General features: G+C 29.4%; 3 protein-coding genes and 1 long non-coding RNA gene across 5 annotated transcripts; 3 read left to right on the top strand and 1 right to left on the bottom strand.

Annotated features, from left to right (window-relative positions):
• Positions 1-736: 736 nt before the first annotated feature.
• Positions 737-9,633, top strand: LOC105194798 (E3 ubiquitin-protein ligase TRIM37). Its single transcript, XM_011159904.3, has 16 exons — positions 737-1,120; positions 2,033-2,298; positions 2,464-2,674; positions 2,796-3,112; positions 3,216-3,425; positions 3,555-3,734; positions 4,017-4,131; positions 4,327-4,523; positions 4,712-5,258; positions 5,355-5,466; positions 6,939-7,041; positions 7,249-7,772; positions 8,058-8,238; positions 8,378-8,547; positions 8,815-8,884; positions 9,004-9,633. The coding sequence occupies exons 1-16, from the start codon at positions 1,064-1,066 to the stop codon at positions 9,032-9,034; spliced, it is 3,291 nt and encodes a 1,096-aa protein (XP_011158206.1). The 5' UTR covers positions 737-1,063; the 3' UTR covers positions 9,035-9,633.
• Positions 9,634-9,904: 271 nt separating this feature from the next.
• On the top strand, positions 9,905-14,123 carry LOC105194799 (putative protein tag-278). 2 transcript variants are annotated; one of them, XM_011159905.3, is made up of 4 exons: positions 9,905-10,079; positions 10,733-11,995; positions 12,128-12,190; positions 12,728-14,123. In XM_011159905.3, exons 1-4 carry the CDS (start codon positions 10,017-10,019, stop codon positions 13,040-13,042), a joined length of 1,704 nt encoding a protein of 567 aa, XP_011158207.1. In that variant the 5' UTR covers positions 9,905-10,016; the 3' UTR covers positions 13,043-14,123. The 2 variants fall into 2 exon arrangements, with proteins under 2 accessions (XP_011158207.1, XP_039307151.1); XM_039451217.1 differs by lacking the exon at positions 9,905-10,079 and adding an exon at positions 10,128-10,319.
• Positions 14,124-18,578: 4,455 nt separating this feature from the next.
• Positions 18,579-24,692, bottom strand: LOC105194801 (E3 ubiquitin-protein ligase RNF25). The gene is made up of 6 exons (XM_039451241.1): positions 24,464-24,692; positions 22,701-22,772; positions 21,341-21,581; positions 20,505-20,723; positions 19,767-20,081; positions 18,579-19,253 (listed from the first exon to the last, which is right to left on the bottom strand). The coding sequence occupies exons 1-6, from the start codon at positions 24,490-24,492 to the stop codon at positions 19,071-19,073; spliced, it is 1,059 nt and encodes a 352-aa protein (XP_039307175.1). The 5' UTR covers positions 24,493-24,692; the 3' UTR covers positions 18,579-19,070.
• Positions 24,693-24,910: 218 nt separating this feature from the next.
• Positions 24,911-26,682, top strand: LOC120358175. Its single transcript, XR_005575127.1, has 2 exons — positions 24,911-25,163; positions 26,320-26,682. It is a non-coding gene; the product is annotated as an uncharacterized LOC120358175 (long non-coding RNA).
• Positions 26,683-26,726: the final 44 nt, after the last annotated feature.

A 26,726-nucleotide genomic window follows, 5' to 3' on the forward strand; every position in this document is an offset into this window, starting at 1 on the left:
AAAAATTAAAAAGTAAATGATGACAATTCACAGTTAATCAAAGTGTTTTCTTTATTTAACATATAAAACTGTTCCTCATTTCTTATTATTTTTATTATTCATTAATATAGTTCAAATTAAAAAAAAATTTTTAGAAGAGAAAATATAAAAATCTATTATATAAATATAATATTTTTTTGAAATTGTATTGATTTATTCAATATGTAATACTCCGATTTATTATATAATACATTAATTTAATCTTCCCTAGTAAAAATTTTCAATTGCGAGGAAATGCTATTGTTTTGAATATGGAATTTGATTCTTTGGTTGAATTCACTAATATGTGAATTCACTAATATGTGAATTGTTTTTTATTGGAAATTTTTACCAGGTTTTTAATTATTATATTTAATATAAATGTTTATTAAATATTATAACTTATTATAAACATTTGTATCTACAACTGTGTTCCAATATACATACATACACCGTCAGTATTGAAAATCTATAGTTCACGTTACGTATACTATAGATTTTTAATACTGACAATGTATTAGAACGCAGCCGATATTAGGCTTGTTCTTTTTTCACATCCCAAAACTTCTTGCACGGCTTATTTTTTTCTTTTTTTTTCATATTGGAGAGAAATAAAAGAAATAAACCGCGCGAGAAATTCAATTCTAAGCTGTGAAAAAAAAGAACAAACCTACGGACGATTCTGGTATCGGATAATTTGATCACTCTTCTGGTTCTTTGAAATATCTGCTTCGTGCCCCGCGTGCCTGTCCTGTCACACTGTTTACGGAGCTTGGAGCGTATGCGAAATCAACGGCTAACGGTTTTCGCCCTAAAAATTTTAAACGCTAACGAAATAGCATACGTACACTCTTATCATCCTGTTCGTGACAGATGCCCGAGCGTCATCGCGGTGAGACTGCGTGAGCGCGATGCCCCGTGAGACCGACACCGCCGTCGTATCGAACGCGTCGTGGTGATCCAGTTTTAGGACATGTGTCTCGCGGACACTACGCTCGGTGAAGTAGTCGATATTCGTCGATAACGGTCGTACTTCGAACCAAGGATGGCCAGCCGGGATCCGTCGGTCTCCTCCAAAATCACGGACGACCACAGCGTCGAGGTTAGCGTCGAGGTCAACTGTGACAGGATCCGTTCTCGTTCTATCTGTGCCCTTGTTCTCAAATGCAAAAAGCGTAAGAAGGCGCAGGCAGAAAAACAGACGGATCTTTTGTTACTGCATAAAACATAACGATAACTATAGAACTAATCAATATTTTCCTTACTGTGAAAATTCATGATAACTCTTTGTTACAAAATCTTGTATTGGAGTTCTTATTTTAGATATCTTTGGATTAGTATCTAATGAAATTTCTCAACAGTTGATGCCTTTAATAATTACTTTTTTTATAATTAAATTTATATCTAGATTGAATGGTACTTTAATCTACAAATTACATAGAATTTGAATATTACAATTTTAAAATATATATTAATGATAAAATTAATGACAATAAAATTATATAATTAAAATCAAGGTTGTATAAATTTTAAGTTTATTTACATAGATTATATATTGTTTACATTATGTTCATAGGAATTTCTTTTTTGTAGATAATGCAAGCAATTTTAATTATTATAAATTGAATAAAACAATACAGAAAAAAGTAATTAAGTTATAAGATTGTTAATTTATCTGACTTCAGTATTGATAATAAAAATATATATTATTAAAAATAAAAGAAACAGAATGTAACTTACTATTTCCAATAATATCTGAATCTTCTCTGATTCATTGTTTATGTAGATGACATATGGAACAATTTACATTGTATACATAATGCAGACTACTTATATTTTACATGTAAACATCTGATCTGTGAAACTATTAGTTATTAATTAATATGTAAAAGAAATACATTATTGTTTATATATTTGATAAATGCCAGTTATTCAAGGATCATATTGTAATAATTGCATTTTGGAGTGTAAGATTACAGTGGTAATCAAATAGTCCATTATTTTTTTGTTACAGACATTGGCAGAAGTTTTCCGATGTTTCATTTGTATGGAAAAGCTGAGAGATGCTCATCTCTGTCCTCATTGCAGCAAATTGTGTTGTTACACTTGTATCAGAAGATGGCTCACTGAGCAGCGCTCTCAGTGCCCTCACTGTCGAGCTTCTCTCCATTTACATGAACTAGTAAATTGTCGTTGGGTTGAGGAAGTAACACAGCAGCTTGATACGTTGCAAGCTGTTTGTATATCTAATTTTCGACACGATGATTCTAGCAGGGACAGGTGTGAAATAGCATTTATAAACATATATATTTTTTAAATTTAGAAACATGAATATTTATTGATAATATCTAATGATCTTTTACTCTAATACTTATTTGTTCAAAGTATATTTTTTCTGGTATTTAACATCTATTTACAATGTTTGAATATTTATCATTATCACAGATGTGCAGCTCATCAGGAGAAGTTATCTGTATACTGCTGGACCTGCCGCAAATGTATTTGTCATCAGTGTGCCCTTTGGGGAGGCACCCACTCGGGCCACACCTTTAAACCTTTAGAAGATGTTTATGAGCAACATGTTACTCAAATAAAAGCAGAAGTAGGTCAGTTAAATAGACGACTTATGGAACTAATCAGTCTTGTTCAAGAAGTGGTACGTTTGACAAATTTTAAATACTAGAAAAATGGTAGAAAATTTAAAATATGGAAAAAATATACACATGTAAACTAACTCTGTTACATTTTGTACTTTTATTATGCTCGTCTGTTATTAGGAAAGAAATGTTGAATCAGTGAGAGCGGCGAAGGACGAAAGAGTCAGAGAGATCAGAAACGCGATAGAATTAATGATAGCTCGTCTGGATTCTCAGTTGAAAGCCAAGCTGCTGACTCTGATGGGTCAGAAGAATTCGTTGACTTTAGAAACTGAGCAGTTAGAGGCTTTGTTACAAGATGTGGAATATCAGCTGCACACATGTACGCGCTCTGAATTGATTGTTAAAAGCGCTGAACTTTCTCGTAAGATACATCAAGTTCGCAAAAAACCAATGACAAGTTTTGTCACTGCGCCAGTACCTGCTGACTTTCACAGGTAAGACTTAAAGATTAATTTTATACATATATGATTTTTTTTACATTTAACTATAATAATTTAGGATAATAATTTTTTAATATTAAATTTTATTTTATTCCAGTGAAATTGTACCGGGCTATGATAGCGCAACATTTGCTATGCAAAACTTTACTCAGCTTCAGCTGAAAGCTGACCCGGTGTATTCCGCGCCATTGCATGTGAATGGACTGTGCTGGCGGTTGAAAGTATATCCGGATGGTAATGGAGTCGTACGCGGAAATTATTTGTCGGTATTTTTAGAGCTTAGCGCTGGATTACCAGAGACTTCAAAGTATGTTAATTTTTAAGTAATGACTTGTAAATTTGTTATAATGTACATTTTGTACTGGAAATTATATATAGATTATACCTCTAAAAAGGGAACATAATAAATTTACTGTTCTATATCATGTTCTTATAGATATGAATATAGAGTTGAAATGATCCATCAAGGCTCTCGTGATACGAGTAAAAACATTGTTCGCGAGTTTGCGTCCGATTTTGAGATTGGCGAATGTTGGGGATATAATAGATTCTTTCGATTAGACTTACTCGCAACGGAAGGTTACTTAAATACAGAATTGGATACCCTTATATTGAGGTAACTTCTTTTAGAACAGTACTTTTTATAATTAGTGTAATGTCATTACTGAATTCTAATTTTTTCAATTTCTTGAATATTTCTATGAATTTCTTTATATACCATCTTTTGTTTATATAGATTAAAACTACAATCATTAACAATAAATTAAAAGATAATAAATTTTACACGTATATATAATACTTTTTCGTTAACAAATTAAAAATGGGTAACATTAAAATAATATATTAGTTAATATTTAATATCAAATTTATATATAATTATTTAATATAAAATTATCAGATTCCAAGTACGACCACCGACATTTTATCAACGGTGCAGGGACCAGCAGTGGTATATTAGCCAACTATTGACAGTCCAAAATCAATACATCACTCAGATTAACGAATTGAAGGAGGTAAATTATTTAAAATAAAACCTATATTACAATAATGAAATAAATCCATCACAAAACGTGTAATTAAATAATATTTTGATATCTGGTATTATGTACATTTATATAATTCAATATTTATTGATCATAGAGAAAATTTTTTTAGAACATTATAGAAATATTTTATGTTAAATAAATAAGTTCTTTTTTTATACGCAGAGATTAGCGATAGAAATTTCTCGTAATGCCATGACAGCTACCAGAGCTACTAGTGGGACTACAATATGCGGAGCAACTATCAATGCATCGCCTTTATCTACGCAACAACAACAACAGGATGCAGGCGATCCAATGACTAATTCAAACACTACACGAACAATTGACGCATATCCCACTACGAATGGAACACCAGTGGGGTACAAAATCTACTTGAGAAAATTATAATTAGTCGAATCTTTATAAATTTTATGTAAAGCAGCTTAAAAATTATAAAAAAATTTTTACTTGCTAATTCAGAACTCAAATTGGTTTCTTTTATAATTTTTAGCTCTCAATGTTCTGAACACATTAATATTTTATAATAATAATAAATATATTTTTGTAGATCTATACCGAGTACGCTTCCTAGCAATAATGGCAACTCGACGTTAGCAAGCGATCAATTGATGCCGATGTGCGAGCTAGGCGAGCTTACAGGTTTACATAGCCTCAGCTCTACGTCGACTTTATCATCGAAGACATTGAAGACGCACCGTACCAACAGTAATCTGAACATTATTGAAACCGAGAGTACTTCACCTCGTCGCGCCAACGACATGTCGCTCGGAGAATGTCAAGGCACAGGAATGCATTTAGCTTCCTCATCGTCGCCTTATTCGTCACCCAATGTACTCGCTCAACAGCCGCTGAATCTATTATCTAATAATAGTGCCAGTGATCCTTTGATGTCTACATTGACATTATCATCGATGACGAGCAACGCGCATCGAGTCAATGGCTCGAACGTTGCGGAAGGCGAAGCCGCGCAACGTTGCACCAATGATGCGTCGCCAGGAGAGTGCCAGGCCAACACTGGTGTCCATTCCCCATCATTTTACTTGTCCCCAACGTTGCATCTCTCATCCAGTAGCAGCAGCAGCAGCGATAGTGGCGTGAGTATAGTTAAATTTTTATTTTTTCTATTTTCAGTTTTTTACATTTTTACCTAATTTATTGACAATAATCCTTTGTTACCATGCTTGTCATAGGAATTAAGCGAACACGATATTTTTATGGATGAATGCGAACACAATGAGCCCAACATCACGCTCTTGGATTTGACAAATGACGAAAATGATGTAGATGATGAGACAATGTCAGGTATGCAATCTATATGCATATATTTATATGCAAATCATAGCATTATAAATAAACAGAAAATAACGTTATATTTTAATATATTTATATTATAAAAGAGAACTATTAAATAACGAAGATTTTAGAGATCGAAGATGATTATTAGCTACGGTATGCGATTGAATAGCAGTGTTTACTGAAAAAAAAAACTGAAATTTTCAGATTTCTTTTTTACCTGTAAAAATCATAAATTTTCATAGGATTTTGTTGATACTCGGAGACATTTTTGAAATTTTATTTTTAAATTTAAATTCTATCTCTCTCTTTTTGACAAAACTGTTTCTTTGATTATTTTTTCTAGCAATACAAAATGTCGATAATTAGCAATAAATATGGTATATACATCCACATTCTCTATGACTCGAAAGTTTTTATAAAAAAAATTATTGGCAATAGAAGACTAAAAAGGCAATAGAAGATAATTAAACACTCAGCATCAATTTAGAACGATATATTATCTTTTTAATATATGTTATTTATTTCATATTTTTTTAGTACTTTAAATTTAATATTTAAATCTCAACTATCTAAAATGCTTTTTTTATGATTGAACAAAAAAATGTGTATAGTAAATTTATTTCAAAGTTGCATTAAAAGATTCTGTATTCTTACCTAGAGTTTTGAATAAGATTCCTAGAAAATCTAGGAATTCTTTTACAAAATTTAGAAAACACCATATATAAGTTTTAATTGATTCATTAATGAATCATTAATGAAAGCTACAGAAGATACCCTATATGTTTGGGATGTTAAATAATGTATTACAAAATTAGGTGCTAGCTCGAATACAGACTCGTTCCAAGATGAACAAGGACGACAAATGTGCACGGTCGATAAAGATGTCGAAAGCGAAAAACCCATGAATCAAAGAGCTGAAGAATGTGTGAAAGAAATCTCTACATCCATTATTCTTAATAACTTTTATGCGACTTCGTAGGATTCTTTACTCTTATTTCAATATCCAAATCTAATTTATTTTGCACAATTTAAATTTGCTCGTATTTAATGATGCAAAGTGTCTATAATTGAGCAATTCTTTATATTCTAATGTGTGTATGTATCCTATGTCTAATTAATACACACATTTAAATTATTAAGATTACTCTGTCATGTTCAAATTAATACAAGTATTTAAATTATTTTAATTCTAATGTCACGTAGATTATGTATGTGAAAAAAACATTTCTGTTTATGAAAATTATTTATTTATTCAAATATAATGGAGATCTCTTATTTTATCAATGACATTAAAATGTAATTTTTGCGATTATATTTTTCTAATAAAAACAACTTAATATATCTTAAACATACATTAAAATTCTGATAAAAATATAATAAATGAAAAAGCATATAATTTAATTAAGTATAAATATAAATAAGTTAAATTTAAATATGGTTAACTTGCAATGGTAATAAATGGTAAAGAATATTTTTAGGGGAGAACGATGTTGAAGTTGCAGAATCTCTTGCATCATGGGTTCAAAACAAGCAACGTACAAAGCAACAAAATAATAGAGATACTGTTACGGATACCTGCAGGTATGTTTATTATAATTAAATAATACTAAAATAATAAAACAAGGATATATAAATTAGAGCTGTAGATATCACACAATATTATTTAATTGGAACTATTTAAATGCAACATAATAATTTAAATAATTATTTAAATGGAATTATTTAAATCATACAAGAAGATTGATTTTACATTTAACTCAATAATAATAAAAAAATCTTATGATTTAGATTGAGGGAAATAATGCTGCTGCACTTGTTCGAGATACAGGACAGAAATTCAGCATGGAATTCTTTATGTCTTGGACAACAAGTGGACGGGGGTTGCGATTCTAGAACCTCGCTCGAACTCGCGAATCTACGACGTCGTAGTTCCAGTCCGTTGCATTGCAATGTTCCAGCGCAATCCACTGCGACTGCGGTGTACTCGCACAAGCATCCTGAGCTCGACACTGCCGTTTGCAATGATTTAAATTTAAGTACCGACAATAAGGCTCATCCTAATTGCGTCTTTCATCATTCTCAACCACAAATGGTTTGCGGTACTGCCAAATTGAATCGACATTTGTCTAGCATCTGTCAGTCAGAGCTAGCTGCTACACTGGGTTCCGGCAGCCAAATAACTAGATCTGAACCAGCGACGCGTTCCAATTCAATAGACTGCGAAAACGATATCCCGAAGCTGTCAGTAGCTAATAAAATCAGCCACGACGTGGAGTCGGCTAGATTGCGTCTAGATCTCATGGTGCCAAACGGTGAGTAAAAAGATATGATTGGAGAAAATAATATTGAATCAATAGTAACAGTTTTCATAGCAAATGTGAAAACGAAGTAAATAATGTCATTTGTAAATGAACTATTTCTAAATAGACTTTAAAATATTAAAACGATAACAATAGCTTCTCTCTGCAGCAAATAATTTAATTTTAAGTGTAAAAATGGAAAATTTGTTTGATATTATTATGAACCTATCTTATTTAATTTATATAATTAAAAAATAGCAAGATTACGAAAGAAATAACAATAATATATTGTTTCAGTACTCTTAGACAGTAATAAAATTATGTCGAAGCATTTACTATCTCGACGACAATCGTCTCCGAGTTCATCCACTAGTATGAATTTAATAAATGACAATAGCAAGATATTTGAGTTTGAACAATTATTTGAAGGCATTCAGTTGTCACCGAGCTCACAGAAAAATGCTTGTGGTTCATCAAGGTAAGATTCAGATGTTAACCATAAAATAATTAGAATAAAGACAAAGCACAATATAAATAAATCTTGAAAAGAATATATCTTTGCATTTATTGTCTAACAGTTTTAATTGATTTAATTATATTTTATATTTGATGCATAGGAAAAACGGTTTGTCCGAGACAAAGAATAATACTTGCAGTGCCAGTGGAAGTTCCGTTGCAGTCTCATTGGCGCAAGAGAATACATCATCACCTACAAGCACTGCTATAACAGTGAACGCTATCCCTAGTCCTAATAGTTACAGCTGGTCACCGGCATTGTATACACACGGTAAAATAAAAATTATATTTTATATAAAATTTACATATATAATTTTTATTTAATATAATTTAAAATATTTAAATATATTAAAATTAAAGATATAAATAAGTGTTTATAATTTAATATGTTAAGTAAAAATTATTTAATTAACTTTAATACATTTAAATAAATATAAATATATTTAAATATCTTAAAATTCTTTATTTTTTATCTTTATTCTTTAAAATCTTGGTTTTATGCTTTTCTATATTAAAGCATATTTGTTTTATCTTACAGGTCAGAAAGCTGTTTTAGATATAGCTGTACAAGGTTCTTCAAATAATACTCTTAGTAAGACTATTGATAAGTAAGTAAATTGCTAAAATTGTAACTTTAACAGTCTTTCAAAGATATGGTGCATACGTTTTGTTATTGTACATATATAAGTTATAAAATTACATTCTTTTTATTTATTCATTTGTACAGGTCCACAGAGGAAGCTGCCAGTTTGCCGTAATAATTTATTATAACTATAGCAGAATGTTCTGTGATTTCCATTTCATCAAAATGTTAATTATAATCGCGAAGTCGAGAGAGAAAAGAAGAATTCTGTCAAATAGGATCTTGGGATGAAACGCATTTACATTGTACATTTGACTCTTCTCGTTTCTCGAAAATCAACAAAATATCTCTAAGATCTGTGTTATGCATTATGTAGTACAAAACATATATAATAGCTCTATTTTCAGCTGCAGTATGCGGAATTATTATCCGTAAAGTTGCATTCCAAGAAATGTGTAAACAGAGTTGAGCAAAACAGTATTTTAAATATAAAATACAAAATATTGACAATTAGTATTTGTATTACAAAATACTGGCAATTTTTCGCTTTGAAATATAAAACACAAGCTTGTGTTTTGAATCAAAAGATTGCTAGTATTTTGTAATTTGAATACTAATTGTTAATATTTTGTATTTTGTATTTGAAATACTTTTTGCCTAGCCCTGTGTGTAGGCTAGATTCATTAGAATATATTATTTAATATTATTTATTTCTCACATGTGTGAGTTATACGTCCAGAGAGTAAAATAAATAAAAATTAGTAATAAATTATAGCCTGATATTTTATATTCTGTATTCTCCCTCCCCACTGTAAAAGTTTTTAACAAAATCTTATTCTTGAATTTAAATTTAAGTGAAAATTAAAAATTATTTTTTTATGTAATTAAAAACTGGAAAGATAAAGTCAGATTTTACAACATTACGTGCAGTAATTTTCCTTTATTGAATTAATCTTTTGGTACACAGTCTATCCTTTTTCTTTTTTGAAAAGAGAGAGAAAGTGTATGTATGTACATACAGTACATACAGGTGGTAGATGGAGATGGTAGAGTGCAGCTTCAGTAAACAGAATCAAAATGGCGACGCGTTGAAGTAGTATTAATTATTAGATTAAATGTTGTCAGTTTCAAACAATTTAAATTGCTGACATCGCCGAATGTTAGCGCAGTTTGCGAAAAGATGCTTGCGGCTAATTGAGGATCGTAAAATCACATATGAGGTATGTTGTTTTGCGTCTTTTATTCATCCGCGATGAAATCCAAAATCGGAGTAACACCTGTGATGAATAGTGGAAATATCAACGTTTCGTGATCATGATTAATTTATTGATTCGAATTTCAAAGAAGAAAAACTGCATGGTTTGAAACTTAAAAAAGTTATATCCTTTATATTTGATACGAGAACCAAGAATCTCTCAACAAATGAATCTCAGAGGTTAAGCGGACATTCATCGATTAATGTGACTATATTTTTAACATCCGTTATTTTGTTACAATTTGATGAGAAAACGAATAATTGACATTTTACTGTACAAGAACTGTACTGTACACTTCTGTTCTTGCAAAATCGCAGTCGCTTATTGTTTTTTTTTTAATTGTCTACAAATTGATCTCTCTCTTTCTCTCTCTCTCTCTCTCTTTCTTAAACTCTCATTGTTTTCAAAAAAAAGGATAATATTCTAAATACAATGCGAATCAATATAACAGAAGCTGCAGAAACATGTTTTATGCATTAGTGTAACATTTTACTATGATATAATTAAATCCTCGTCACTCCAAATGCATATATTATACTATAATATTAGTTATTAAATCTGTTTTATTTAATACTATTATTAATTGTAATAATTTATAAATTGTTTCCCTTATTTAGGTTGACTACGCAAAATATGGGCACAGTGATAATTTGCAATTAAATATTGACCTGCCACTTCAAACTGACAACACAATGGACAACCTGTCAGATTCATTCCGAGGGGAGCTGGATTCCGTGACCTCAACGGATTCTCTCCAACTGATCACCGACGAATTTCATCTGCGTCATTTGTCCACGCCCGATGTCTCGAACATCGAGCTGTCCAAGCGAGTGGCTCTGTTGGAATTGGAGAACGAGCGACTGCGGGTTGACTTGGAGAACACGCGGATCGATCTGAACGCCCGGATCGCCGCGAATCAAGGTCTCAAGGGCAAGATAACCGAGCTGTTCGTGGAGATGCAGACGGTGCTGCAGGATAAGCAGAAACTGCAAAATACTCTAACCGACACCAATAATCGGTTGTCTGCCGCGGACACCTCCGCGAAGTGGTATCAGTCACAGGTTCACATCCTGATGGCTAGCAAGAAGAGTCTGCAGGTAGAGATAGACACATACCAGAATATACTAAAGCAACGCCAACACGCGATAGCGGATATAAATGCCAATTACAAGAAACTGAGCATCGAGTACACCGAGCTCGCGCAGCAGTATCAAAAGGAGAAGCAAGAAATGCAGGATGCGATGAAGGATTTACAATCGCACATTCAATCTATCAGCACGGTACAGGATGCGTTAGACGGAAACTCGACTAGCAGTCCGGCAGACGTGTCCATGATGTTGGAAGCAACCGAGGACGAATTGCGAAACGCTAAGACCGAGCTGAAAACGCTGGAGCAACGTTTGTTGAGCAACGAGATGGCCAGAATGTCAATGGAGAATATGCTAAGCAAGCAACGCATCCTGATCTCGTCTATGGAGGAGAACATGCAAAAGTCCGAAACGGAGAAAAACGAGACCGCCGACCTGTTACGAAAAACGCAGTTTAAGATGGAGAAGCTGAGGTCCGAGAATGAGACGCTGCAGACCTCGTTATTAGCATCCAAACAGGAGCAAAGTCAAGTGGAAGATGCAATATCTCATCTGAGACTGCAGTTGACTAAAATGATCGCGCAGTACAAACTGTTGAAATCCAAAAACGCGGAATACGAGGAGAAATTGAGTGCCATGCAGGATCTCGTGAATGAGAATAAACGTTTGAAGACTTTATCGTACAAAGCGAACAGTGCTCTGCTTAAAAAACTTAGAGAGGAGAAGGCTAAAATAAAGAATTTGGAACGGAAAGTCTACTGCAAGCAGACGAATGATCATCTTGACAAAATGGTATATTAATATTTTTGTGCCACTTAATAAAATTACTGTATTCTCCTTAGAAATTTATGCAATGATAATATATACCATCAAATCATAAGTGTCAAAATTATAAGATACTACTATAATTTTTCTATTTTTCAGAAAAACATTAAATCAGAACATTCTTTGCGAGAATACCTGAAACAAGTTCTGTTCAAAAACAAGGTAATTTCTGATACTATAAATATTATAAATAAATTATATTTATTTAATTAAGAACAATATTGTTAATAAGAGTCAAAGTATTTTTTGTCATGTATACATGATAAAAAACTAAACTGCTATGAAAAAAAATTTTATACATATAGTTTTATCAAGAAATATATATTCATCTTCATTTATTGAGACAAAAAAATATCAGATAGAAAATAATATCTTTAAACCAAAAATTAGAATTTTTTTAATACTATTATCAAAACATTATATTGTGTTGTTTAAATCACTTATAATATTAAAATTTTAAAAATTATATCTTTCTATTTTAATATTATAATATATATTATATAAAGTATGTATTTTGCTAAAATTTAAGATTATTAAACTTTTTAAAAGATGCTGACGATAAATTTGTTTTACTGATAGAACGCAATATTTTACATACATACACAAAGTAATTTTGATTATACAAAATTATAAATCCTTTTTTACAATTGAAATAGAAATTGGAGTTGCAGAGAAGTAGGTTCTTTTTTTTCTGTGTAGGATTTACAAGATCAACTAAAATCGATAACTAGAATAGCCGACGAAAGTATTGATGAGGGATACGGTGACAGCAACAGTATTAATACTTCCACGATTTCACTGGACATACCATCACCGCCTCCCGTAAATTTAGTATTACTGAACAATGCTGTCGATGTTCTCGCGAGGAGTAAAGATTTTGGTTCGTCGATGCAAGAGGAGCTAAACATACTTCGATCAAAGATGGAAACGCTTCGAAATCAATGCAACATGTTGAACCAGCAAAAAGATAATTCCAATGTTAATGACATGACTCCTCCAAGAAATTCTATATAATTCAAAAGGCTTATTTCTTGTTCGAAAACATGCGAATAGAATGTAGCCTTAGTGAATAATCATACATTAATTTTACACGATATATTTATATATATCGTATATTTAATTGAATTTAATTTTAGGATTATATATATGTGGCAAATTAAATAATAGGTATTACTATGTGCTAAACAGATGTTTAGATAATAGGTCCAATGATAGTATTCATTGAAGTATGTAAGAGAAGGTTGTAAAATGACATTAATATTTATTTGTTATTTTTTGGACATATTATATATAACTGTTATTTATCATATATATTTATTCCCACTTTTGTATTCGACATACTCTGTTATAATATTGAAATTGGTTAAAAAATGCGACTAGGTAATGGAAGAAATCTATCTACATTATTTTGCAAATGAGTATAAATGTAAATGGTAATACTTATCGTAATCACAAATCTGCGTAAAAGTGCCGCGCACACAATATAGTTGTGTATTATATAATATAATGCTTATTATTCTATTCTAATATATGAAACGTGGCTGTAATACAAATGTCAGTATTGCGAAATATGACGTGGAGTATTTATGTTATCGTTATCAAAGAGAAATTTTAAAGAGACATTATAATTTTCGGAAAGAAACTTCTGTGAAGATGTACGCGACCTGTACGAATATTTTCTTATTAAAAAATGAAATATGCAGAATAAATAAGATGTGTGAGACAATACGTTGTCTTATCTATGTACTTATACTTAACAAATGGAGAGAAGAATACTATAAATATTCTTTTGCATTTCGCAACAGCATTTAAAGAAGCGCAATACAGTTGCTGATCTTCCAAACTTTAAGCTTAAAAATCCACTCGACACTCACTATGAAAACAAATCATAAAAATGTTAATTACATCGATCCCATTTAACAATAGATATATAATTACATATATAATATTTATGTATTGTAACAGCGTTAGGGGATATTACTGTGAAATAATCATTTCGACTTTGTATTGTATAGTTTTCATAATTCTGTGCGAATAACCGCACGGAAAATACGTCGACAGAGATTTAAATATATCTATATATGTTATTAGAAGATTTATGTATGTTATTTCTCAATGATATCTCATCTCATATAAGTTCGGATAATTTCCTATCTTCCCCTTTTTTTATAATGCTAAGCCACATAAGAAGGGCGGCTTAATTCGATGTTAATATATGCCTCAATACACTAATGAAATCCTATATGTTAATAATATCACACCATTTTTTAGTTATAAATTTTCTGAAATCAATTTTTCTAACAAAAATGATAATGTGAAGCTTTAAAAAAATGTTTCCATTAATAAAACTATAAAAAAACTTCATCTCTTTGGCGATTCAAAACGCAGAAGAAAATCTCAATGAATCTTATCAAGATACAAAGACGTTAGCTGCTTCACTAATTTACAAGATAATAAAAAAATGTTTACTTAGTGGTGTGTATTGTAGAGATATTGAGATTTAGAAAAACATTGACGTAATGGATACAGAGGATAGAGCCTACATATATATGATAGATCAGCTTAGCTTCATACTAATTCCGTGTTGGATAATGATACAGTTATATAACAAAAATAAACAAAAAAGATTTTCAACTAAGAATTTAATCTTATGATATACATGTCTTTTTTAATCAGAGGAATTATGCAACAACGCATCACATTATACAGAGGCTTCGTACAATTCGGCAAGCTCTTGAGGCGGGTCAAGGATTGCTCGCACAAACAGTGACATTTATACATACGTAAAAAAGTGACGTAAAAACTAAATAAAAATCATTGCTCTCTAAAATATCACAGACATACGTAAAACGCGTAAGAAAGGAGTAAATAGGTACTCCCTATGTATATATATAAAGTCAATCCGTGTGTGATTTTTTTTCGTATCTTTTTTTTTTAATAATCCAACATTTTTTGGTATACTTACAAATAGAAATAGATAGTAGGAGTAACTTAATAATACAATACAAGATTGGTCTTGCGGAAGATATAAATGAAATAAAATCAAAATAGACAATCAATTCAAAATCAAATCAGATGATACAAAAATTCTTAAATTATTTAAATTCGAACTATTCACATCTCTAAGAATCACTAATTCTTTTTAATCATTGAAAAAAAGGTATAAATAATAAAATTGATTAATTTTACAAATATTGTAATACGTTCGATCCTAATATACCTATTGTTCTTCATATAAAATATGTTAGACAGGTTTAACATCAGATTTTTTCAATCTCGCGACTTCTTTTTATAAAAAAAAGTTTTTTTTTCAATAAAAAAATTATTTAAAAAGACAGCTGGCAAATTAAGTTCCAAAATTGTAAGCACAAATTATATAGTTAATTTCAATAAAAATGATGAAATTTTGCGAACAAATTTTAAAAAATTTAAGCTAAAAATCGAATGCTCATGTGTCTAAAATTTCCTTACTTTAGCCTATTACCCTTTTGTAAGTATCACATTTATGTGGAAGAGTTTATACACAAGGTTGCTCTAACAACTTTTTTCGATATAATATTTAATATATATATATATGTATATACACACATATATAATGAGGGAGTATCTACAATACACGATGCCTTCATCTCCTTAAACTTAGTCGTGTTTAACGCAAGAAAAAATGTAAAACTATTTATAGTACAGTGAGAATGTGAGGAACTTTGCGAAAAAGGAATATAACTTAAAGTAACGGACTTAGTTCCTTAGCTGTATGTAATTAATACAAAAATTTGTTTTGCTCTCAAATTCGAAATGGGATGAATACATTTCACTTTTTTTTATCACAATTGTCTATGCTTATCGATTGCAAGCATTTCGATTGTAAACTCGAAATGCGAGCGAAGTAAAGACGGATCTAAAAATTTATGTTACTTTAAAATGTATCAATTTGCAAAAACGTCTGCAGGAAAATTTTATATATGCCATGTACTTTCTTCGTAAGTGAACAATTGTTAAATGGCACGATTGTTAAATTCGTATATACAGCGTGTTCTAAAAGTCGCTTTGATGCAAAGATTCTTTGAAATTACACACAGAAATCCTTTAAATTAAAAATTTTAAAGTAAACCTTTATATAAAAATTCAATTTCAACTAATTAAGCTAAATTTCAGCGCTGCCATACAGTTCTTGGATCAAAAAAAGTAAAATACTGACTACTTTTTGAAAAGTAACAAAATATTAGAAGAAATGTTAAAGATTAAATAAATACCTTTGATAGTTTTTCAGATAGCATTTACTTCAGTAAATATTTTTGACATGATATTTTCAGTAAATATTTTCGATTTTTTCATATTACCATTTGACTAACTAAATCTCCTTTAAAATGATCATCTTTTTTAAGAATTATTCTGTTTATATAAGGAACCTTTCTTATTAATATTACCTAGTTATTTACATCGAGCTTTGATACGGATACTATATTCATATCAAATCGCTTAATACGTTTATTTATATCGTATCAAACTTATCTTTAGTATGCGTATCGATGTAAACTAGGTATATAATTTTAGTGAAGCGACTTTTGGGCCACCCTATATACATATCGACAAATATAACTAAACAGTCCAAAAAGCGTTAAATAGAAATTGAAATTCGCATAATTTCGTTAAGTTTGATTCAATCTAAACTCACCGAAATTATACTAATTACAAAATATTTGACAATATACGTACATTAAATGTAATAAATGGTGCCCGTTATTTTGATTATTTCAATTTTATACTAATGTAAATATAAAATTTTTCTGTTTCCATTGGTAGGAGGAAGATTTTTGATTTCTTAAGTTTTTTCGTAACTTTCTTTTTGTTGTATACAAGAGACGGAGTTTTGAAATATTCGCATTGTTATGTTTCTTCAATGATGTCTGATTTTATATTCTTAAGAAATTGAGAGGTCCAAGATAAATGTTTATACAGATATCATATTGTGTTGAGCGGTAAATATTTTAGTTGCAAATTCTTTTGACAAATTTAGAGATTTTTTACACAAAAAGTAAAATTCATGAAAAATTAATATATAAAGTTATATTACAATTTAAGTTTGCAAAATTCATTTTATATGCACAAAAGCTTTACCTTTAATATTAATATTTTAATATTATCAATTTTAATCTTTATTTTGAAATAATTAATTGATAGCTCTGAAAATTTATATATCATGAAAATTATATATTATATCATGAAAAAAGAACAATCTGTCAAAGAAAATTTGTTCCTAAAATATTTCCTAGATCTGAAACTTTTTATATAAAAGTGGTCACCTCTCGCAAGTATTTAGTTACATTCTTTATTTTAAACTTTGTTTTCTTGATATGATGAATGAATTTTCCATCATAGTGCAATAGAGGACTGAGATAATCATATCTAATATGCGGTGAGAAGCGTCCGTTCGCATGAGTAATCAGTACTTAGATAAAATTAAAAAAAATAATAATAAAAAATGAATCTTCGTATTTTGCGGCAGTATAAAGATAACATAATTATTAGGTGAGTCATCGGTTATCTTCGTCTTTCAAAGTTGTATCGCTTTGAAATACATATAAACATATATAAGTGCATATGTGTACAATTTTTGTTTGACTCTAAGAATTATTTTATAAAAAAATTGCACTGCAGTTAAATTACTTCGAAGATATTCTTCTCTTTTATTTATTTAATATCTCTAGATCTGATGCATTATAACAAAGCAATAATTTAATATATCAAACGTAAGTTTACTTTTACATTTATATATTAGTAACTTATGTGTATCTTTTTTATTTCAAATCTTGCATTATTATATATATATATATTCTTAAGTAATTTGGATAGATTTTTAGGATAAATTAAATTTACATATTGAACTTTTAAAACACTTACTGACTGACCATGGGCGTTAAAAAATTCTAAAATACACGGAGACGTTATAAATTCTATAAAAAGTATGTTCAAAAAATGGTTCTATATCCCTCTATCATCCCTTACCGTTACATTGTTTACATCGATCATTACTGAAGAAGGCTAAATTAAATAGATAGAAACATTTGTCAATCTAAAAAATATTTAATCTATCATCAGTTATAAATTGTGTTGTGATATATTGTACAATTGTTAGCAATGAAAAGCAGCTAGGTTCATGAGCCTATAATAATTATTGATTTTAACAAGGATCTAAATAATAAATTGTTTTTTAATTTAAAATTAAATAAGCTTTTCTCTTTATCTTTAAAATAGAAATAAAGCAGAGAGAGAGAGAGAGAAATAATTTTTCTGTTAAACTTAATAATTATTAAACTATGTATTTTCTTCTATAAAAAATTATCTAATTTTTATTACTTATTAAAAATTTTAATACTATTTCTAACTATTTTCAATATATAATAAATATAAGATTTAACTTGATTAAATCTTAAATATATTATCTTAATTTAAATACAAGATTAAAATTTTTTTATCTGACATTTATATGATTTATCCTATTTAATGAATAAAAACGTAATGATTTGTTTTGTTTATTTCTTATAAATAATTTTTTTTTAATGTTAAGAAAAAGATATCGTTATTTTTATGATTTTCTTTAGAATTTGAAACATCAACACTCGTTTATATTCTCGAAAGACGAAGAGAACCAATAAATTAAACGTCACGAGATTCCGCGTGAATTAAATAGTACAAAAAGAGAAGAAAAAGGAACTAAAACAAAACGATATCAACTATTTTGTACGATTACGAATTGTTCGAAGAAAGAGCACCATGGCTTCGATCTACGTAGACAGTCTAGACGGGAAGTCGCGACGCATCCCATCGCCGTTGTGGCAACAACGATGAGAATGCTGTCGTCGAACAACGACACCTATAAGTTCATTATCGTAATGAGACTATTCGAGGAGGACAAACAGCCATCATATATTACACTGACGATTATGCTACTAATGCTAAATAGAGTATTGTATACACTTAGCAAAAGAGCGAAGAAGAGACCAGACCAGACTTGGGCAGCAAAATTATCACGAGCCCATTGTCATCTGGGAGTAGCTTCCGTCTGCCTGACTTTGTCAAAGTGACGTCGATAATGGGCTCGACCGCGTCCTCGGTGCCGATGGCCATGATTGTGATTGTTGTGGCCGTGATTGTGCTGCATCTGACGCGATTGATACTGTGAATGATGGTTCTGTGACTGATGCGTCGATTGTTTCGAGTGTTGCTAATACAAAAATGGAGAATGTTCGTTTAATAAGAGTTGAAGATTTGATGTCTTGATTAGCATTAGGTGAAAGGCAAACCTATTAGACTAAACAATTGATGTTGATAATAATGTGAAAAATTGTATTAATTATATTTAAAATTAATTCACTTTCTAAAATTTTGGCAAGAAAAATATTCTGTCTCGTTTTAATAAGTGTGCATTACAATATCCATTCAATACGATCAATTTACGATTTAAATTAAATATCGAATTTAATTTTAGTGCAAAATTATGTTACAAAATTTTGAAACAAAAGATTCGGTATTGAAACAAAAATATTAATAATTAGAAAAACATTTGAAATACGTAGTTTATTTTAAAATCATTATTGCAATATTTAACTGATTTCTGTAACTTTTATTTCAAGATTTTAATTATGGAAAATAGAATTTACAGGCCTTATATATTCCATTAAAACGACATTTTGATAATCACGATGCATAGTGATCATCGGAGCGACTAATTACTTACCACTTGAGTAACTGATTGCATGGTAGTCGTATTTGAATATGCATTCAAGCTCGTGCCAGGGGGGCTGACCTCTTCCGCAGCAGCGGCGGGATCGTCCTCCGTTCTCACCAACATTTTGACGCCTTCAGCCTCGAGATCGATTATACCGCCCCGCTGTTGCTGCCGCAAATACAAAGCGGCCATATGCTTCTGCAATTCTCTCAACTCGGCGGTGACAGAAAAATCGGTGGCAGCTTCGACGTCGATTGGTGGCGGTGCCGACCACAAGCTTTCAACGTCGCAGTTGATCGATTCCCGGCAAACGGGGCATATAGCCTAAAGAAATGGACATTTATGAATAAATATAAACTAATCTTAACTTGATATAATAATATATCAAGTAGTTTGCATAAAAATTAACAATAAATAAATAGGAAAGCCAACAAAGCGAACAAATTTTAGATGTTAAATTAATAAAATTGTATTTAATACATTTACATTATAAAATTACGATTTTATAACCATATAACGGGTTTCAATCCGTGGTTTTACAGCACACTAAATACAATTTTATTAATTTGATATTCAACATTTGTTCGTTTTATTAGCTTTTCTACACTTGATTATTGTTAATGACTATAAATACAAACAGAGCAAATACAGAGCAAAGGATAAACGTTAGCAATGTAATGATAACGGATAAAAAGAAATCCGTAACAGCATTCTTTTAGTAACATTTCATCTGTAACACAAACGTACTTGAAATTTATTTGTAGTGTCCTGTTGCCATTGTGGTAACTTTTCTTGCTCTTCCCTGTAATATCTCTCGGCAGCGGCGACGTGTGCCGCCAAGCAGTGCGAATGAAAATAGTGATAGCATTCTGTCTTTGTGAATTCATCCCCCTCACGGAAGCCGTACAAGCACACGGCACACTGATCAGTGGGAAGATTGCTTCTCGTCAGGTGTTCTCGTATTAACTGAATTATTACCATTATATTTATTATATAAATTAAAATTACCACTATTATTATGCATTATTATTGCTATAAATGTATTTTACTAATTAAAATTGCCGTTCTATTATCATTATATATCGCTTATTTGCTACAACAAAATAACTAAAAAAAAATAATTTTTTTTTATTTTGAATGTTTTGCATTACTAAAATTTTGAATTATTATCATTTTTAAATGCAATTACGGTGTAATGAATTTAATCTGTCTATAAAAGAATAAAAAGTATCATTAACTTTTCACTCAATGTATTAAATTCTCATCATAAGATACCTTTTGTTTGCAGACAAGTCAAAAATAAACTTTCAAATATGTAATTGCATTAATTAGAAAATTTAAAAAGTTAATAATTTTACATATCTTTTTTCTATATAATTATTTTTTCAGTTTTTCAGTCATTGTTATCCAAGAAATAACATCAATAACAAATCAGTAAAAAATAACAATATCTCAATGTGCATAGGATTATAATTAATATCTCAGTATTCTAATTGCGAGAGAAAACGTTATTTACTTATGTAAAAAGCAACTCTAAGAGAGCAAAATTATTGAAAAAAAAAAAACTGAATAAAATTTCTTACCTCTATTAATTCGAACATGACTGGTTGACCTATGAAAACTTTGCATTTGGCCTCAGCATCAGATTGCATCAGCTTTACCGTATCTTCGTCCAATCCTCTTGGGTTTTTCAAATTTATGGTCGGCGAGACGTCGGGATAACCCGAGGGTAATCGTACAATTAACGTGACACAAACATATTGTGATTGAGAATCTTCGCCGGTTGATGGAAATAGTATCGTCTCGATACACTCTGGCTCTCCTCTAGATAAATATTATTAAGAACATGCCAAAAAAGAGTTGGATAAAATTATAAATTATCTAGCTACCAGTATGATAGTTGCAGCAAAAAATTAATACATTGTATGTTGACTCCGCCATACGACGAAATTAATAGTACTTTAAGACTGGATATATATCGAATTAATTTTAGCTTCTAATTTTCTTACACACCAAGATTTGATAATCAGAGTTTCAGTGAACATAAAGAACCAGAAATCAATATAAATGGCTTCGTAAAAAAAAAATATAAATATGTCAATCTTACAAAGTTCTTGTTAGCTAAAAACTGATTTAGCAAAGGTTAAGTTTACTTATTATTAAATACCATTAAATATTATCTATCATTATAATGTTTCAAAAAACATATTATACATGCTAAAAATACAAATTATCCAAGTTTTGCGTTTTATACTTTTAAATATTATTTTAGTATTAAATTTTCAACTATCAATAAATATTATATGTTTAATGAGATGTTTAAAGAATAAATATTTTTATTCTTTATTAGCAGACAAAAAATCTTTGAAATTCAAACTTAATTAATTTAGACTGCATACAATGCATTAATTTAAATGTTAAATATGTTAAATGATGAATTTTTCTTTTAATTTAAAGTATTTCAAGCATATTAATTATATGTATATAATTTTAAATACATTATAAATATGTTGTAAACTTTAAAATAATAATATTTAATATTGTAACATACAAAATACCAAATAAGATATAAGAATTATTTAAATATATAAAAATCTATATAATTCTTTCTTTATGAATAACGAAAAAAGTAAGATGATTAAAAAGATATATATTAATAATAGATAAAACATCCTTACAATTTCATGAAAACATCTTGAATAAACGCTAATATTTTAGTAAAATTATCAAGTATAGAAATATTAAATAAAGATTCAGAATTCACGCACACATAGTATAATTCATTACCATCAGAAAAAGCAATTTTCTCCTATGGCAAAATTATATCCAAATACTACTCTTACTTTTTTGGCATAATCATACATTCTATATATGTGAATTCTTATCTTATGAATATATATATATATATATATATATATAGGAGCATCTTATGAATATATATACCTATCATTTTCCTTGATGTTGAGCTCATTATCCAATAGAATTGCTTTTAATGCCTCAATCTCATCAGTCACTCTGCAAAAATTATTACAAACATTAAGGTTGTATGTGTCATATCTCAAGGCATTAAATATAAAAAAGATAAAAAAATTTATAGATTCTATTATTATGTTGAGTGTTATGTAAAATTTGAACACGATTCTCTTAGTTTAAGTTAACTAATAACCATTAGTTTAAGTTAACTGATAAGTTACTTAATTTTTTGTTTCTTATGTAAAATTGGTCTTGATTTTTATGTAAAATTGCGTTTTGTAGTATTTATTTGCAAAATTAATGAGAAAGTAGCATTACAAATTTTACGCAATTTGCATATACTGATAATTTTGATAAATATTCATGTAAAAATTTATTTAGATCCATTTACTTTAAGAGTTTTTTAATAACCTAAAGCCACAGCAAAATATGGTCATTTACACTGCATAAGTCATTATAAGCTAAATTATTCATTATTTTATTCTTTGCAACTGTTTTAGGGTCAAAAATCAGATACAACCAAAAATTTTTGTCGTTGACTAGGAAAGAAAAGTATAAAGCTACAGCCTGCAATTTTTTAACTTCAATAACTTTTTGTTGGTGGTGTATAGCTAAAGCATTCTTAAAATCATATCTAAATATAACCTTAATTTAGAACAATTGAACCATTTGAATAGACAATTCTATGTTTTTAAAGGATACATAGAAATTAAAGCTTCTTTTTAAATTTGTAGAAGCATAACGTATTCAACAACATGCAATTTTACTTAGTTAGATCAATAACTTAGATCAATAAAAAAATCAACAAAAATGTTTCCATTTCTTTCTTTCTCATACTTAATCTTTTCGTCTACACTGACCAAATATAGTTTACTCCACAGAATATAGGTACCCAAAATTTTGACAAGAGTTTTAACTAAAACAAAATTTAAAGTATTTTTTTTGTTCTAGTGTAATAATTAAACATTCTAAAGCTGAATAATAGTCATATTGTTATAAATATAACAGAAAATATTTTGTAAAACACTAAATATCAAAAATAAAGATTTTCTTCTCATTTTCAACATTAATTTTAGGTTATTTTTTTCTAAATAATAAAACGTCTTTGTGTAACATAAGAAATTTAAAATATTTTTTTGGTTTAGTATAATAATTAAACATTCTGAAGCTGAATAATAATCGTATTGTTATAAATATAACAGCAAATATTTTGTAGAGCACTAAATATCAAAAATAAAAGATTTTCTTCTCATTTTCAACATTAATTTTAGGTTATTTTTTTTCTAAATAATAAAACATCATTGTGTAACACGAGAAATATTTGCACAATTGTGTACATACGGTGAGGTACATTTGTTCTCCGCCAGCGTTGTTAAGAATTAAATTTGGGTTTCGTAATATTATTTAAGTGAAATAAACATTATTAAAATGATTATAACAACAGGATTGCAATAAAAATAGAACAATTACATTAATGGTGAGTATATGCAAATATATGTCGCAAATTGACAGAGCGATGCACGTGAATAAAATCATCAGCCGATACATATAGAACATAGATTTAAAAAAAAAAAGGAATCGATGAGGAAATCGGAGCCCAGCAGAGCCCAGTCGAGAACATTCTTCAGGAGGGTCGAAGGCGACCTTACGCGATCGAAGTAACATCACGAATTCCGGGGGACCCCTCTCAGGTCGGTTCAAGTCAATTATTGACGACTGACGTCGATAATTACCGTTCATCCATCATCACGTCTGACATCATTCCCCGTCGATGAACGTCACCGAGAAGCCGTTTCTCTCACTCTCTGGCCGTAAAGAATAATTTCTCCCGCGGATAAACGCCGCTCGCTCTCACGCACTATGCGACACACACCAACACACACTACAGAACTGTACAGGATGTCCAAGAGAGCGTTGAGCGAGTGGAGTACACCGTACGCGTCGATATTGAAATCTTTCTGCTAGCGCACAGGCGAAGCACGAGCAGCTCCGATTGGCACTGCTGGCTCGCTCATCCGCCAATCGCTCTTCACCAACTGTGGGCAGCGCCACAGTGGCGCATCGCTCATTGGTTCAGCGCCGCGCTCTTGTCCGACAATTAGGAAAAACTAACCTGACTCAAAAACAGCATAAAGACGCGTAAATTGATGTAGAAATGGCCTTAGTAAAAGGTACATTTTTCATTTTCAGTTTAACAAATAATAACAATTGTCCTTTTAAATTTGTAGTTAAATCGCACAAATTAAAACTTCTAAAATGTTAAAATGCCTATACGGCTGTGCAAAAGGTTTCCATAATCCTTGTATGTACATACAAAGATGAGGTTAGCTGATTCTTGTTTCTGAATTTAATAATGTAGTATATTAATGTAGTATATTACTACCTTTATTACTAACCGGAGCTAAAGGATTAAAAAGTAATAAATAGGATTAGGTAAGTTAACATATTTAATAAAAAATCATTTTAGCATTACTCTCTATATCTATTAATCACTATACAAGAACTTGGATAATAAATATGAATCCAATTAATAATTGTTATATTATCAAGCAGTGATTGCCAGATTATTTATCTACATATTACTTTGCTATAGCAAATTAAATATAAAAGTCTATTAGTTAAAGAGCGAAAGATTTACATCAATGATCTACCAAATAGCATCATTTATCAAGCTATTCATGAAAGCTATTTAATCACAAATATTTGTTATTTATTTTTTACATAATATAAATATTTTATATGTGAAGAAAAAAATTACAAAATTTATTCAACGTGTTATTAAAATGTAATAGGCTAAATAATTAATCTAATATTTATGATAAATAAAGAAATTAATATTTATATTAATTAATATTTGATACATTTTATAAATATATTATTATAATAAAATATTTATTTCTATGATCTGTTTAATAATTTAAAAATATTTTTGAAATGTTTTGGTAAATATTTATAAAATATTCAAACAATGATTATTATATTTTGTAAATCTTATAAATATTGTGTGCTGTCTGGCACAATAATTAATAAAACAATGAAGATTAAATTATTATAGTTACATTATTATATTATTAGATTATGAATTAAAAATATAATTTTAATCAGATTAATTATAATAAAATTTAATCAGATAAATATTTCGATAAAAACAATAAAAAATAAATATATTATTTTAAATAAAATTTTGCGCATGCACTACCCTAATGCTGAGAATCTTAATATAGCATGTACGCCGTGTTTCTTATACGACTCTGATTATATATATATAGATGCATAAAAATTCGAAAAATTAAAAGCTCAAAACCATAGCACAAACTTGATTAACTTTTTAATTAGAGTCCTTTGTTTCTATTCTGGAAAAAAATTAAGGATTCTGATTGATTGATTCTTTTAGGCGTTATGCTAGAGTCTGTGTTCTGGTCTTAAAGAAGGAATTAAAATGTTTAGACGATTTAAGTCAATAATACGCTCATAATCAAATGAAATATTATGCAGATATAAAATGTATGAATCGGGAGCAAAAATACTATCTTGATCTAATGTAGCAAAGTTAAATTACATGTGCATTGAGCTTTTCCTTTTCTTCCAGTGGCCAACTAATCACTGGAGAAAAACTCTTTCTCTACTTCTAGAGAAGGAAAAGCTGGTCAGTAAAGATGTAATTGTATTCACCAATTAAACTGGCTTTTTATTTGCTCTCAATTTTTGCTATTTTGCACTATATCAAACTTTGCAAGAAATATACTGAAGATTAAAATATTTTTACTTTAAACAAAACTTAGACAAACATTTTTTCAAATATATCTTAAAATTTAGATGATATACATTATTCATTTTATCCTTAAGATATGTATCGAATGCATTATAGTACGTCAATTGTTAATTACAATTATGTAATAATATAGGAAATATTTCAAATAAACATTGATATTTAACATTGTGATGTGATAAATATTTATGTCTCAATGTTATTTTACTCTTTTCCCCTCAAATGAC

This window comes from Solenopsis invicta, chromosome 1, assembly GCF_016802725.1.
Source record: "Solenopsis invicta isolate M01_SB chromosome 1, UNIL_Sinv_3.0, whole genome shotgun sequence".
NCBI lineage: Eukaryota > Metazoa > Arthropoda > Insecta > Hymenoptera > Formicidae > Solenopsis > Solenopsis invicta.

Bases quoted from the DNA above. Each gene is read 5' to 3' on its own strand.
- LOC105194798 (XM_011159904.3), top strand. From the start codon at position 1,064: ATGGCCAGCCGGGATCCGTCGGTCTCCTCCAAAATCACGGACGACCAC. The intron at 4,132-4,326 runs GTAAATTATTTA...TTTTATACGCAG, and splicing joins AGATTAACGAATTGAAGGAG to AGATTAGCGATAGAAATTTC. The intron at 5,467-6,938 runs GTATGCAATCTA...GAATATTTTTAG, and splicing joins AGATGATGAGACAATGTCAG to GGGAGAACGATGTTGAAGTT.
- LOC105194799 (XM_011159905.3), top strand. From the start codon at position 10,017: ATGTTAGCGCAGTTTGCGAAAAGATGCTTGCGGCTAATTGAGGATCGT. The intron at 11,996-12,127 runs GTATATTAATAT...TCTATTTTTCAG, and splicing joins ATGATCATCTTGACAAAATG to AAAAACATTAAATCAGAACA. The intron at 12,191-12,727 runs GTAATTTCTGAT...TTTTCTGTGTAG, and splicing joins AAGTTCTGTTCAAAAACAAG to GATTTACAAGATCAACTAAA.
- LOC105194801 (XM_039451241.1), bottom strand. From the start codon at position 24,492: ATGATGTCAGACGTGATGATGGATGAACG. The intron at 20,082-20,504 runs GTACGTTTGTGT...CCATTTCTTTAG, and splicing joins ACACTACAAATAAATTTCAA to GCTATATGCCCCGTTTGCCG. The intron at 19,254-19,766 runs GTAAGTAATTAG...TTTTTGTATTAG, and splicing joins TGCAATCAGTTACTCAAGTG to CAACACTCGAAACAATCGAC.